The sequence below is a fragment of the Pristiophorus japonicus genome, chromosome 12, assembly GCF_044704955.1.
Source record: "Pristiophorus japonicus isolate sPriJap1 chromosome 12, sPriJap1.hap1, whole genome shotgun sequence".
In the NCBI taxonomy this organism is placed as follows: domain Eukaryota; kingdom Metazoa; phylum Chordata; class Chondrichthyes; family Pristiophoridae; genus Pristiophorus; species Pristiophorus japonicus.
This window is the reverse complement of record NC_091988.1, coordinates 21953973-21969363: the sequence shown is the minus strand read 5'-3', so window position 1 is coordinate 21969363 and position 15391 is coordinate 21953973. Positions and strand designations below refer to the sequence as shown.

At 41.5% G+C, this 15391-nt stretch overlaps 1 protein-coding gene across 1 annotated transcript in view; it reads right to left on the bottom strand.

Moving 5' to 3' along the window:
* The window catches only part of adamts9 (ADAM metallopeptidase with thrombospondin type 1 motif, 9), a 462662-nt gene that overhangs the window by 435580 nt on the left and 11691 nt on the right, over positions 1-15391 (bottom strand). The window contains exon 3 of the mRNA XM_070895215.1: positions 10604-10769. Coding sequence (XP_070751316.1) covers positions 10604-10769 — 166 coding nt within the window. The remainder of the gene's footprint in view (positions 1-10603; positions 10770-15391) is intronic.

Below are 15391 nucleotides of genomic sequence, written 5' to 3'. Positions count from 1 at the left end.
TAAGTTTATTTTTAACCCTATTAAAACACATTAAAAAAAATTCCAAAAGATATATTTTTTTAAAACATTTAATTACATTTAATTTCAATTAATTTTAAATATGTGTGGTGTTTTATTTATTGTGCTGTGTTTCGGTATTTTAGGGGGTTATTCTCATTGATAGCAATGGGAACTCATACAAATGGAGTTCCCATTTTTATCAATGAGAATACTGCATAGTGATTGGTGGTCCAGGCCCACGTGACTCCAGCATGTACGTACGTACATGAAAGACATCTTCCGATGTGCTACACAGCGAATCTAGGCCTCCGACCGGGATCCTGCGTTCCTCCGGGACCACCAGGTACTTTCGTAGATTTTTTTGGGTCGGAGGCGTTCGTACGAAGGAAGCCTCCGACCGCAATTTTCCCCCCAATATATACCCAAGGTTATTAAGTGAGATAAGGGATTAAATCTATAAATTGCTAATGGTCATCTTGAGTCAATTAATACAGGGGAGAATGCACAATACTGGAGACGTTTTTGAAAATGGCGACAATCCTAGGTAACTACAGATATCGGGGGCGAAATTGCGTATCGCCCCGTTTGGGGGTGGTAATCTTTGCGAGGCGGGACATTCTGCGACCGGCACAGAAGTCCCACTCCGTGAGCTAAATTGGGGTTACCACCCTCAAGAGGAAGTGGATGCTATGTCGGGAGCTCCACATCCTGCCGGGGGCGGGTCTGGAGTACTAAGTGCGTGCAAGTTGGAGTACTACGCGGCCTCTCCACGTAGCATTGATGCAATTACAGGGCCTACCCTTCCATTAAAGGGAAGGGGCACGCTGTAAGCTCTGCATGGGTTTCAGGGGTCTCCACTCGGCCACCGAGGATGCGGGGTGCCGCAGCCCGGCACCGAAGCGGAATACCGGGTTTCACCATCGTGGCATGGACCCCACGAAAAATCACACAGAGGCCAAACCGGTAAGTCAGAGGACAACTCAAAATGGCACCACGCACCCCCCTTTAACTTTGGCCCCGCAAGCGGATTGTGGCCCGGTTTGCGCTGATATCACAGAATCATAGAAATTTACAGCATGGAAGGAGGTCATTTCGGCCCATCATGTCCACGCCGGCCGACAAAGAGCTATCTTGCCTAATCCCACTTTCCAGCATAAAATCCCTGCTCTTATATTCTATGCCTCTGCTAATAAAGGCAATTATTCCATATGCCTTCTTAACCACCTTATCTATCTGGCCTGCTACCTTCAGGGATCTGTGGACATGCACGCCAAGGTCTCGCGGCAGCTCACAAGGCGCGGCCCAATTTCCGCCACAGGGGCAAAAAGGGGTCGCTACACATGGCGATAACGTCATCGCCGGAGGTGCAGCGACCCGGGGCGCTACCAGCGGGAAATGGTTTGCTCCCCGTTAACACCCCCCCTGGAGGCAGTAATGGCAGTCGCAAACCATACGAATTTCTCCCCCATAGTCTTGCATCAATAATTATTTTCATTATTTTGCCAATCAGTAAGGACAAACACGAGGATTAACTTCGTGAAAATATTCTAGTAAGTAGCAGCCACAGTTTCAGTAGGGGAAAATCCTGTCTGACCAACCTCAAGTTTTCATTCAGGAAGTGGTAGTCCAAGTGGATGTCGGAAAGCCCTATGATTAGAATACCCAGGCTTCCAGAAAGACTAAAGTTGGCATGAAAGATTACTACATGAACTTAAGGCAGTGATTATCCTAAACAGTACTTGAAGGGAGATAAGGAAATACCTGAAAACTAGGTCGTAGCAAGTACTAGTTAGAGGATTAATGTTGGCAGGGAGGATGTAATGAGCTCTCCACAAAGTCAGCAAAATACTGAGCTATATTGCCAAATTGGTTGATGCTGTATAGTATTCTGGTCAGGTCATACCTCAAGTAAGATATTTTGGGGGCAAAATTGCCCATGCCCCGTTTGGGGGAGGTAACCAGCTGGGGCCGGGAATTCCAGTCCCCGCCGCTGAATTGAACTTACCGCTCGCGGTCCGCAAGGGAATTTCCCCCGTGGGGCGTTGAGGGATCATCACGCATGGCGCTGATGTGATCGGCGGTTGCGCGGTGGCCTGGGGCATTTCGCGGGGCGCAGCGCTGCCATAGCAGTGCCTCCACAAATTCCCAGGAGCCTGTAGTGTCCCCCCACCTACCCTGGGCAAAAATCTTCACCGCCTCATTAGCGCCGCTCCAGAGGATCTAATGGGCCTTTAAAACAGGGGCAATTGCGACCCCTTCGTTATAGGCACTGGGGCACAAGGAAGAATCCAAACGCTGGAATTATTTTAGCTATGAATAGAGTTATCGCAAAAGGAGAAAGAAAATTCAGATCCTTCAGCATTGAAAGGAGATGAATAAGAAATGAAAAGATACTAAACAGAATAGAAAAAAGTTAATCTCGATCGATAATTATAATTTGTATCACAATTGCAGGACAAAGGGGACATAGGTAGAAAGTGGTAAATGGCAATTTAAGGGCTGATGTCAAGAAGCACTTCGCACAAAGCGTTAATACCTGGAATGGTGATAACAAAGTTAGGTGCCATGATGGGTGAGGGGAGTACCACAAGTTTCTATGCAAGGATGTGCTGATTGGGCCAAATAAGCCTTCTCATCTATGGATCTTTATGAGCTTGCTTTTCAATCGAATCATTACTTTAAAAAAAATGATCATACTATAGATGTGTGTGTGACCAGATTTATAAATCTAATAGTATAATAGGGAACAAGGAAATGGCAGACCAATTGAACAAATACTTTGGTTCTGTCTTCACTAAGGAAGACACAAATAATCTCCCGAAAATACTAGGGGACCGAGGATCTAGCGAGAAGGAGGAACTGAGGGAACTGAGGGAAATCTTTATTAGTCATGAAATGGTGTTGGGGAAATTGATGGGATTGAAGGCCAATAAATCCTGATAGTCTGCACTCCAGAGTACTTAAGGAAGTGGCCATAGAAATAGTGGATGTATTGGTGATCATTTTTCAAGTCTATCGATTCTGGATCAGTTCCTATGGATTGGAGGGTAGCTAATGTAACCCCACTTTTTAAAAAAGGATGGAAAGAGAAAACAGGTAATTATAGACCAGTTAGCCTAACATCGATAGTGGGGAAAATGCTGGAATCAATTATTAAAGATGTAATACCAGCGCATTTAGAAAGCAGTGACAGGATCGGTCCAAGTCAGCATGGATTTATGAAAGGGAAATCATGCTTGACAAATCTTCTAGAATTTTTTGAGGCTGTAACTGGTAGAGTGGATAAGGGAGAACAAGTGGATGTGGTGTATTTGGACTTTCAAAAGGCTTTTGACAAGGTCCCACACAAGAGATTAATGTGCAAAATTAAGGCACATAGTATTGGGGGTAATGTGTTGACGTGGATAGAGAAATGGTTGGCAGACAGGAAGCAAAGAGTGGTAATAAATGGGTCTTTTTCAGAATGGCAGGCAGTGACTAGTGGGGTACCGCAAGGTTCAGTGCTGGGACCCCAGCTATTTACAATATATATTAATGATTTAGATGAAGGAATTGAATGTAATATCTCCAAGTTTACAGGTGACACTAAGCTGGGGGGAAGTGTGAGCTGTGAGGAGGATACGAAGAGGCTGTAGGTTGACTTGGACAGGTTAGGTGAATGGGCAAATGCATGGCAGATGCAGTATAATGTGGATAAGTGTGAGGTTATTCACTTTGGTGGCAAAAACAGGAAGGCAGATTATTATCTGAATGGTGACAGATTAGTAAAAGGGGAGGTGCAATGAGACCTGGGTGTCATGGTATTTCAGTCATTGAAAGCAGACATGCAGGTACAGCAGGCAGTTAAGAAAGCAAATGGCACGTTGGCCTTCATAGCGAGAGGATTTGAGTATTGGAACAGGGACGTCTTGCTGCAGTTGTACATGGCCCTGGTGAGACCACACCTTGAGTATTGGTCTCCTAATCTGAGGAAGGACATTCTTGCTATTGAGGGAGTGCAGCGAAGGTTCACCAGACTGATTCTCGGGATGGCAGGACTGACATATGAAGAAAGACTGGATCGACTAAGCTTATATTCACTGGAATTTAGAAGAATGTGAAGGGATCTCATAGAAGCATATAAAATTCTGACGGAATTGGACAGGTTAGATGCAGGAAGAATGTCCCCGATGTTGGTGAAGTCGAGAACCAGGGGTCACAGTCTAAGGATAAGGGGTAAGCCATATAGGACCGAGATGAGGAGAAACTTTTTCACCCAGAGAATTGCGAACCTATGGAATTCTCTGCCGCAGAGAGTTGTTGATGCCGGTTTGTTAGATATATTCAAGAGGGAGTTAGATATGGCCCTTACGGCTAAAGGAATAAGGAGTTATAGAGATAAGGCAGGGGTGGGGTACTGAAGTTGCATGATCAACCATGATCATATTGAATGGTGGTGCATGCTCGAAGGGCCGAATGGCCTACTCCTTCGCTTATTTTCTATGTTTCTATGTTTTATACTGCCATGACATTTAAGGAGGGAGTCTGATCTCCCCATGTAAATAGGTTCACTACCAACCAACCTCTTCTCAGCACCTCATGACGTATGTTGAATTTAAGAGAGATAGAGACAGCAAGTCAGAAAACGATGGATTCATAAACCAATAGACAGACAGCTATTCAATCATCATATCTTCAAGATTTGTATCTATTGAGCAGATTTTTTTTCTATAATTTTAAGTGTTTAAAAAGTTCAACTTAAAAGTTATTTAGACATCCACTTTTCTAGTTGAATCCATTTCACATTGTGCCATCAAGGAATCAGTATGCCCTACCTGAACTCAAGATTCTTAATTTGACCAAGATTATGAGAGAAATCTGGGTGAGAAAAGCCATTCAGCCCATTTTAGTTTATCCACCTAGATAATTACGTCTCTTCTTCCCCCTCCCAGATCACAGCATTCAAGGTTTTTGCCTGATATAGAAATATAGAAAGTATAGTAGGGAGATGAAAAGGGAGATTAGAAAAGCCAAAAGGAAATAAGAAAAAAGGATAGCAGATAATATAAAAAGTAAATAGTCAATTTGTACGAATAGAAAAAGTAAAAATGAGTTAAATACAGGATAGGACCCTTGAAAATTAAAGGAAAATCTAGCTGGGGAGGATTAAAAAAAAATTGTATCGGGAGCTCACATGATTGCTTAATCATCTATAGCCCGTACACTTTTTTTGTTGAGTATCTGATCACAAGCTCCAAAATGTTGGACATCTTTAAATCCTTTCATACTATTTGTGAAACAATACTGATTGCATTTAATGTAAAGTAACCTATAATGTTAATCATTGCACAGCCAAACATTCTGTTCAAAAATATTTTTTCTTTTTGCATGGTTTTACACACTTAAAAACTTAAAAGTGCATTAATTTTAAAGCTAATCTTCATATCAGTGTTCTTCTGAAAATTCATGGGGTAATACACGGGCATTTAACCAAGAAATTAAACCCATGACTTGTTGCTAAAAGTAAGTATCCAGTTATAAAACAAGTGCCTCAATGTATTTCCTGCAGATCCATGTTCAAAAATAAGGTATGTATTTTATCTATTTTCCCCAATAATTGACAATGATATATTTACTGTGGAACAGTTGTGTTTCGTTACATTGAAGATAGGATGGTTAACTGCCATGTGCATTAAACATAGGAGGATAGTTACATGAACCCTTCTAAAAGGCCACATAGTTAAATCAACAAAATGTTACTTTACATATGTTTAATTAAAATAATCAATAAACAGTCATTCATTCCTGCCAATAAGATACATTTGAGCACTATTTTAATCATACCAGTCAACTGATTTTAACAACCGTCACCACCTTACATTTATATATCACTCCTCACATTGACAAACATTTTGGGGTGCTATACAAGAGGTGGCCACTGAACAGGAAATATCTGGGACTATAAAATTAGGAAATTTTTAAAAGGTGGGGAAAGATATAGCAAGGTGCAATAGCTTTGGAAGAGAATACCGAAGGATATATTGTCTGAAAGACAGATTAACCTCTTGGTGGTGGAGCAGTCAATGAGGAACAAGCAATAATCCAGGGTCAGAAGAAGAGAGTATAGGCTGGGTCAGAGGGCTGGATGAAAATTTCCAAAGAAGGAAAAGCAAGCACACTGCAGGATCTGAAGACAACAAGGACTTTGAAACTTAAAACTGGAACACAAATCATCGGAGCTTAAAGAGCACAGGGGTGTGGCTTATACCATAGAGTTCTGAATAAGATGAAGTTTATGAAAGATGGAAATGGAGAATTTGGCAAGCAAAACAGTACAAACATTGACCCTTAAGATGACGAATACATGGATAAGGGTTTCCAGCAGCACTGAGTGGGAGCATAAACAGGCAATGTTCGAGTTTGAAGACAATTTGTAATGGTTAATACTACCCTTTAACCATCTCAATAAGTCTCTTCAGTGTTTTATTCTGCACACATAAGATGCATTTGACATGACTCTTTGTAATATTTTTTGTGTGAAGAAAACTTGGTTTCGAAAGAAGAGCATAAAAAGAACAGATAATTCTGTAAACCATAACATTATCAAATCCTTCTAATTAAATACTCAAAATAAAAATCAGCCCTAGCTTCTTTTCTCTACTACAAACCATTTATTGAACCCATCCTCTCTGCCCCCTCCATCCTCATCTACAATGACAAGTATGAGGAGCACGGACTTCTTTATCACTAAAACTGAAATCATCCATTCAGCTGGTTCTGCTGCATTCCCTTCTTCCCCATCAAGCCAAATGCCCCCTAAGGTTCCCCCTGGCCCTGGCCTTAAACCTGCACCTTCTCTAGCCTCTCTCCTATTTTCCCTCATGCCCTATCTGAGCTCATCTTGTCCACGAGACCCAGTTCCCAATCTCTCAAGCCCAACCCCACTAAAATACTGACCTACCAACTTCCCTTCCTGGCACCCATGCTTGCTGACATTGTAAATGGTTCCTCTCCTTAGATATTATTCCACTCACTTTCAAAACCACCGTCACCACTCCCTCCTCAAAATACCATCCTTGACCTTTCCCTTTCAACCACCACCTCAGCTCCAAACACTCGTTTGTCCTTGAATGTGTTTTTGCCTCCCAAGTTCTTGCCCATCTTTCCCACAACTCCTTGTTTCAATCTCTCTAATCAGGTTTCTGCCCCTCCCACAACACCAAACAACTCTAATCTAAGCCACTCATGACTTTGACATCCTCTGTGACTGTGTTTAGACATATCAAAGATATTCAAATGTGTTTAACTACAGGTGCTCATATTTTTCTAAATGTCTTCCACATTTGATCAATAACCTTTACATTTTAAGCACGCGGAGAATTATTGCTTACGATGACATTCATGGCTGTAATATTTTAAACCATTAACTTTCTACTCTCAACAAAAGTCTTCCATTCAAATAGCTTTTGACGAATAAGCAATACATTAATTGCAAAGGTGAGAAACATACATGTCGCCTTGCAAGACAGATTATAAAACTTTCCCAGCATGTGCCTCAATTATGGATGAAGAAATGTGTACTAGTTTTGATTACTATTTCTGTTTTTTTGTTTACTAATAATTTGTTTCAGTTTAAGTTATCTTGCACTACAAAAATCTTGTCAGATAATGGGCAAATAAAAGATTTAGAGGTAGTTATGGACAACATGAGTTGATTTTGTTATATATGTATACTTGCATTTACTCTGTACAGCCACCAGAGGGCTCATCCCCTGGAGTTCCAAGGGATCCCATAATCCCTTGGGAAAAACAGGTATAGAAAGAGGCTTCACAGGTTGGAAAGGCACCTGCAATAAAAGACTAAGGTCACACTTTACTTTGAGCTCACAGTATTCAGTCTGACTCTTTCTCCATACACTACAACTGTTGACGAGACACAGATAGCGAACCCAAAGATGCAGAAAACAGTGGGCATCCTGGAGAAATTTTCGGAGGGAGATGATTGGGAAACTTTTGTGGAGCAACTTGACCAATACTTCATGGCCAACGAGCTAGATAGAGAAGAGAGCGCTGCCAAACGCAGAGCGATCCTCCTCATCGTCTGTGGGGCACCGACCTATGGCCTCATGAAGAATCTGCTCACTCCAGCGAAACCCACGGAGAAATCGCATGACGATTTGTGCACACTGGTCCGAGAGCATTTGAACCCGAAGGAAAGCGTTCTGATGGCGAGGTACCGGTTCTATACCTACAAAAGGTCTGAAGGCCAGAAAGTGGCGTGTTATGTCGTCGAGCTGAGACGCCTTGCAGGACATTGCGAATTTGAAGGACATTTGGAGCACATGCTCAAAGACTTTTTCATACTTGGCATTGGCCACAAAACCATTCTTCGCAAGCTTTTGACTGTAGAGACCCTAACCCTGAGTAAGGCCATAGCAATAGCCCAGGCGTTCATTGCCACCATTGACAATACGAAGCAAATCTCTCAGCACACAAGTGCTGCTACAAGTACTGTGAACAAAGTGATGTTGTTTTCGAATCGTAACGTACACGGCAGGTCACACATACGTGTGGCTACACTTCCGCAGATGTCTCAGAGTCCACCATCAAGGGTGATGAGTGCAAGGCCATTAACACCTTGTTGGTGCTGCAGGGGTGATCATCGTTTCCTTCATGCCGATTCAAAGGATACGTTTGCAAGGGCTGTGGAACAATGGGACACCTCCAATGAGTGTGCAGGCGAGTGGCTAGGCCTGTTAAACCTGCAAACCATCATGTTGCAAAGGAGGACAGATCCACGGAGGATCACTACGAACCAGAGCCTCAGATCGAGGAGGCAGAGGTACATGGGGTGCACATATTCACCACAAATTGGCCCCGATAATGCTGAATGCTGAACTAAATGGACTCCCGATGTCAATGGAGCTGGACACGGGCACGAGCCAGTCCATCATGGGCAAAAAGACTTTTGAAAGATTGTGGTGCAATAAGGCCTCAAGGCCGGTCTTAACTCCAATTCGCATAAAACTAAGAACTTACACGAAAGAACTGATTCCTGTAATCGGCAGTGCTACCGTAAAGGTCTCCTACGATGGGGCGGTGCACAAACTACCACTTTTGGAACTGCCTCAGATAGCTTCATCTAGATCAAAAACTCACCATGTGAAAAAATACAAATCGAGAATTAATTTCCCACAATGTGTAGTCCCCTATAAACCATCTCCGTAGCATTAGCCTTGCTCAGCCTCTAGCTTGACTCTCTTGGTTAATCCAGCCCTAGCTTTATACTGTCAACAGTCTATACCTACTTTTATTATAACTGCATTTTCAGAATCATTCTATTAACAAAAGAATATTATTCAAATCAGCAAATCTTAAATGGCCACTACTCGTGCCTTTAACATCCTCAGCAACCTTGTGCTTCAATTCACCGTGTAACTAACTCTGTGGCTCAATTTTTGAGGCATTGCTCATCTACTTCTTTGCTGTCACTTTGCTCTGAGAGCTAGTTTGTTTTCCCCAGGACTGCGATTACACCTCAATAAATGTTGGGCATGATCCAAAAGTTGCTGATTATTCCAAGAGCTGCCAAGGCAATTCCCAGAACTAAGATCCTCTCAGCAGTATCAGTTTACTTCCCACAACTGTGACTTCAATCTCCACGCAACCATTTAACTCTGTGACATACACTGATGTTAAGTTTATGACATCAAAGCCAGAGTTGAGTATTATAATTATTGCAAAATAGATGCATATGTCACAACTTAATAGACCTTTGAAGACCTACCAATCTGCAGTGTGACATGTACATCCATGCAAGCATCTTTCACCACTCACCACAAGGCATAAAACAGATGTGAAACTTTTACAACAATCTTTACAATGCTTAATCAGAATTTTTGCACTAACTGATGAGAAAAAGTTCAATAAAAACAGAAAATTATATAACCTTTCAAAATAGTTGACCTTCATTTCATGGTATTTGATAGTTATGGTGCCACTTAAATTTCAACAGTTGTCAGTTTTCATAAGCAAACATTTTTTTAGCACATTCTTATGCAATTACTTTTCTCCAATAAAAGCTTAATTTATAATAAAATGTTGTACATATTTAAAAACTGGATACGGGCCAATGTATTGTGGAAAAGGGAAAAGAACCAGCGTTTACATTAAAGAGCATCAACAATTAATTTAATTTTCAAATTAAATTAGTTTCATGAAATACAAGTTGAAAATCATTAATTGGTTCATTTTAACTAAATTAAATGCTCATCAAAACTTACAAATATAAAACAAAATGCCTATTTCATTGAAGAAATGGAACAGTATAGTCATTTAAACATTCAGCAATGAAAACAATCAAGACATACAATTGTTATTACATAATTATTCTAAGCACCAACTATGGTTTCCTCTGTTGCAAATCTTATTAAACCAAATTGTTATGTTATGTAAATGTTATTTCCATTCTGGAGAAATCAGAATTTCTCATTTTTACTGCGTTTATTACTTCTCCATCAGCAACAGATGGACGCTAATGTATTATCTCCCTCGTTCTATCTCTTAGTGTTTGTTACAATATGTATGCTGGCTTCACAGTGCACATTGCAGGTTCTAAACATACCTGAGTTGCCACAAATATTAGTGACTTCCCTTGTCGCTTCAGTCTTCAGTGCATCTTGTTTGTACACAAGATGTGGTTTATTGTGCTCTTCATCATATTCTTCTCCATCAGGCAGAACAAGAGGTTCAACAAAGTACTCCCCATCGTGAGACCTGAAGGTGCCAAGCTGCGAAGAAATTTATCAATAAAATATTTAATAACCCTAGTAAATCTCCTGTGGCATTGCTCACAGTAAGTCAGATGATATGCTGTTTAACAAGGTCAGAAATGTTATACCATGTAATACACATGCATGATTCTGCTGAAAGATTAAGCTGTGTACCTTTAAGACAACAAAGTCCACTTTCTGTTAAACACTGGGTGAGGTCAGAGTTTAATTGCTCTTCAGGCTGCAGGTCAGAACCCTGATTTCCATTTTTTTTAAAGAACAGTGATTGGTAGGGTCGCTCGGAGGTTACAGACATGTTATACATTCCAAATGACTGCCTTGGATTCTTTCTATAACGTAATGTTTGACAGAAATCTCAGTGCACCACAAAAGTGTGATGGGCAGTACATGTACAGGTTTATTACAATACCAGTGAATTTCCCATTCTATTGATTGCTGAGAGTTGCAAGATAAACTAGTGTTATGACAATGAGAAGCATTGAGGGCTATTATGACCACCCAGCAGGAAATTGGGAATCTGGGCAGGGCCAGAGGAGCAGCTACCTGGAAGAGTTAGTAGAGAACCCCTTACAGTTTCATAGAATCATAAAATGATACATAGAAACATAGAAACATAGAAAATAGATGCAGGAGCAGGCCATTCGGCCCTTCGAGTCTGCACCACCATTCAATATGATCATGGCTGATCATGTAACTTCAGTACCCCATTCCTGCTTTCTCTCCATACCCCTTGATCCCTTTAACCATAAGGGCCACATCTAACTCCCTTTTGAATATATCTGATGTACTGGCCTCAACAACTTTCTGTGGTAGACAATTCCACAGGTTCGCAATTCTCTGAGTGAAGAAGTTTTTCCTCATCTCGGTTCTAAATGGCTTACCCCTTATCCTTAGACTGTGACCCCTGATACAGCACAGTAGGAGGCCATTCGGCCCATCATGTCTATGCTGGCTCTTTGGTAGAGCTATCCAATTAACTCCACTCCCCTGCTCTTTCCCTTCAACTATATATCCAATTCCCTTTTGAACATTACTATTGAATCTGGTTCTGGGTTCAAGTCCTACTCCAGGGACTTGAGCACATAAATCTAGGCTAACACTCCAGTGCAATGTTGAAGCAGTTCTACACTGTCAGAGGTGCCGTCCTTCAGATGAGACGTTAAACTGAGGCCCGTCTGCTCTCTCAGGTGGATGTAAAAGATCCCATGGCACTATTTCGAAGAAGAGCAGGGGAGTTATCCCCGGTGTCCTGGCCAATATTTATGCTCCAATTAACATAACAATAAACAGATTATCTGGTCATTATCACATTGCTGTTTGTGGGAGTTTGCTGTGCGCATATTGGTTGCCGTGTTTCCCACATTACAACAGTGACTATACTCCAAAAGTACTTCATTGGCTGTAAAGCACTTCGCGATGTCCGGTGGTTGTAAAAGGCACTATATAAATGCAAGTCTTTCTTTCTTTCCGCCACCTTTTCAGGCAGTGCATTCCAGATCACAACTTGTGTGAAAAAAAGTTTCCTCGTGTCGCAAGTACTAATTATGTGTTTATAAAAAGACTTTTGGATTCCCTTTTATGTTAGCTGCTCATCTATTCTCATACTCTCTCTCTGCCCCTCTTATTTAGATCTCCTCTGTCATTTGCACAGTGGAGGCGAGCAGCCGGCATGAAATCTGCTCCCCATAAGCTGCTCTCCCATGAGGAGATAGGAAAGCAGGCACTGCTGCAACAGCTTCAAAGAAAGATATGTTTTATGGGCAAGAGAGGGAAGCAATGTCATGGTGCTGCAAGAAGCTGTCTGAAGGCAAGATTAATTCCAGCAGGGCACTGAGATTTTTGGATGCCATGGAGATGTTGGTGGAGCAAGTGAGCAAGAGAAATGAGGTCCTCTTAGCCACAGATGATAAACAGAAAGCTCAGCAAATTGGTGAACAGGCATAGTGAACGGTGGCACAACACGTGAATACTATCAAAAGTTTCATCAAGACTTGATTGTAATGCCAAAAGAAATTGAATTGTCTCACCAGGAATACCAAGGTAAGACACCCCATCACATCGCTCATATTTTCTTCATAGCCCTTCACGGACCCTACTTTTGACTCAGCACTATCAATCCTTTCCTTCTCCACTTCCCATGGTTATCCATAATCAGCAGGAAAAGGTATCCTTTCTGCTTTCACTTACATTCTCACAACTACATATCACTCTTGGTCACACTTGTTGCTTCTTCCCATCACCATGTGCACTATGGTAAGTTGGCTCATTCATGTTGAAAATCCTGGCCCAGAGCACAAATGAACACGCTTCCATTCTTCTTCCAGGAGAAGTGGCAAGCAACAGGATGGAGACAACCAGCACTGGAGAAGACCTTGCTGTACTGCAAACATTAATCCCTATGGCAGAGGCTGCCAGTACCATTGGAAGACACACAGTCAGCATCAGAACTGACAAGTCTCTAGGCCTTGTGCAGCAGAGTTTGTTAGTATCTTTCCTTCTTCTATTGCAGAAAATAGATCTCAATTCTGCAAGCACAATTATCAGGACGCATTCATTTCTTGTGAAAGTCACTCATTCTGATTTTAAAATGTGATCTATTTAAACATATCATTTGTAAAAAGTAAACGCTATTCCATGGCCATATTTTACTCTGAGCATAAATTTAACGACACTGGTGAGCAAATGAGATAATGGACTTTTTTATCACTTGTCTATCCCCTGTGGTATTGCTCATGGCGAGTCAAAAGCTTTACGATTGCAACAGAGGGTGTCAGGCTGAGAAATGGGGGAGAGGCGCACAACTCAATTGGTAGGATGGAGAGAGAAGTTTGTGTGAGATCTCCTCAGAAAGTGAACTAAGAATTTTTTGACTGGTTCTTGTAAAATAATATTGTTTTCCTTAGCCATTGTAAGTATTTTTTTCCCTTCGCACATCAGTTACAAAAATACATCTCTACAGGTAACATCTGTTTCGGGTCTGGGCCAGAAAGAAAAAAAGGAAATAAATTGTGCCCTAAACTCCCAGTTGGAATGGAAGTAGTCATATGTAGGAAGGATAAGATTTTCATGCATCAGCAGAGCTTGTCCAAAAAAAGTTGTACAGAGGGACTTGTACAGACATCTCATGAAAAAGTGCACCAATTCACAGCTGCATCACTATTCATCAACAACTGAAAGCAAATGACACCAAAGCACAAGTGGTCATAGGAGATACAACACTTACAGAACCAATTAACCCAGGGTGCAGATCTGCTGCAACACAGTCACCTACTTGCCTGACAAAGAACCAGCACATGGTGAAGTTTAGGCTTATCAGAGATGCTATAACTGAGATGTACCATCCAGGCACAGTCAAATATCCACACTGCACTAGCTTGAATATCAATACGGCTTTTAACTTTCATATCACATGAGCCTTCCAGGCACCCGTTGCAGGAGTCACTAACCTACATACACTTCAGGAAACAGCAAAAGATATTTTAAACTGTTAAAAAACACAGTTGGGGCTCCTCACTATACAGCGCATCATTGACTGAATGTATACAGCCATTTGAGCACCAATTAACAATACTATTACTCTTGTCAATGTGAAAATGGTATGCAACCCTCACCAAAAAAATGATGGATCACGCTAAAAAATTTCCAAGAAATATGCATGATGCTCTCATTCTGAGGCAAATATCGCACCGATCCTTGAAGGAGAAAAAGAGTGCTCACTTCTTGGGGATGCAGGTTACTTGGCTGATGACATTACTGCAAAATTCCTGTGCATCAGCAGATATCAGATACAATGATGTATATGAGCAAATCAGGCTCCTCAGCTGAGCAAATATTTGGGGTGCTGAAACAATACTTCAGATCAATTAGCTACTTGGGATGGAAGAAGAGGGCTTTACAATACAACCTCAAGGATGCTGCAAAATCTGCTACCAATATGCTAAACATTGCCAAAGACAAAGGGCCTCACATAATTGAGATGCAGTAACAAGCTATGGAAGCGCAAGAATACAATGGTCTGCAGCAGCCATCATCAGCAGACCAGGCACTGCACCTAAGGAGAGGGGTTCATGTGGATCTCACGACCTGGATTTCTCCTGGTCCTTGGGATCTCTCAACTAGGCAGCATTACTTTCAATGGCAGAGTTACTCATTACTTTCCCTGCTTGCTTTGTGATAAGAACTGCACAGGGTCAGTTTGTTTTACTCTTGGACAAACTTTTTGCATAATTAAAGAATGAGAGACTGTAATTATAATTCAAAGTAATATATAATTGTACCTTTTGTTGCATGTACTGTCTCAGTTCACATGGTCTAAATGTTCAATATGGTTTTTTCGTTGAATTGCTGACTTTAAGTCATAAATTTCCATGTGCTGCTTCACTAAGTGCCCCAAACATAAGTGCTTCCCTAATTGGGGGATTAGAAGTGGTGGATGTCTATTCATACAACTAGCTTCAAATCTTTATCTGCATCTCTGGCATCTCTAAGGTTCCTCCCTGCCCTTTCCCTGACCTCGCATCTTTCTCCCTCATGACTTCTCCACGCTCATCTTGTCCATGAGACCCATTAGCCTGGATGATGTGGAATCGGTATGGGTAGAGCTGCGGAATACCAAAGGG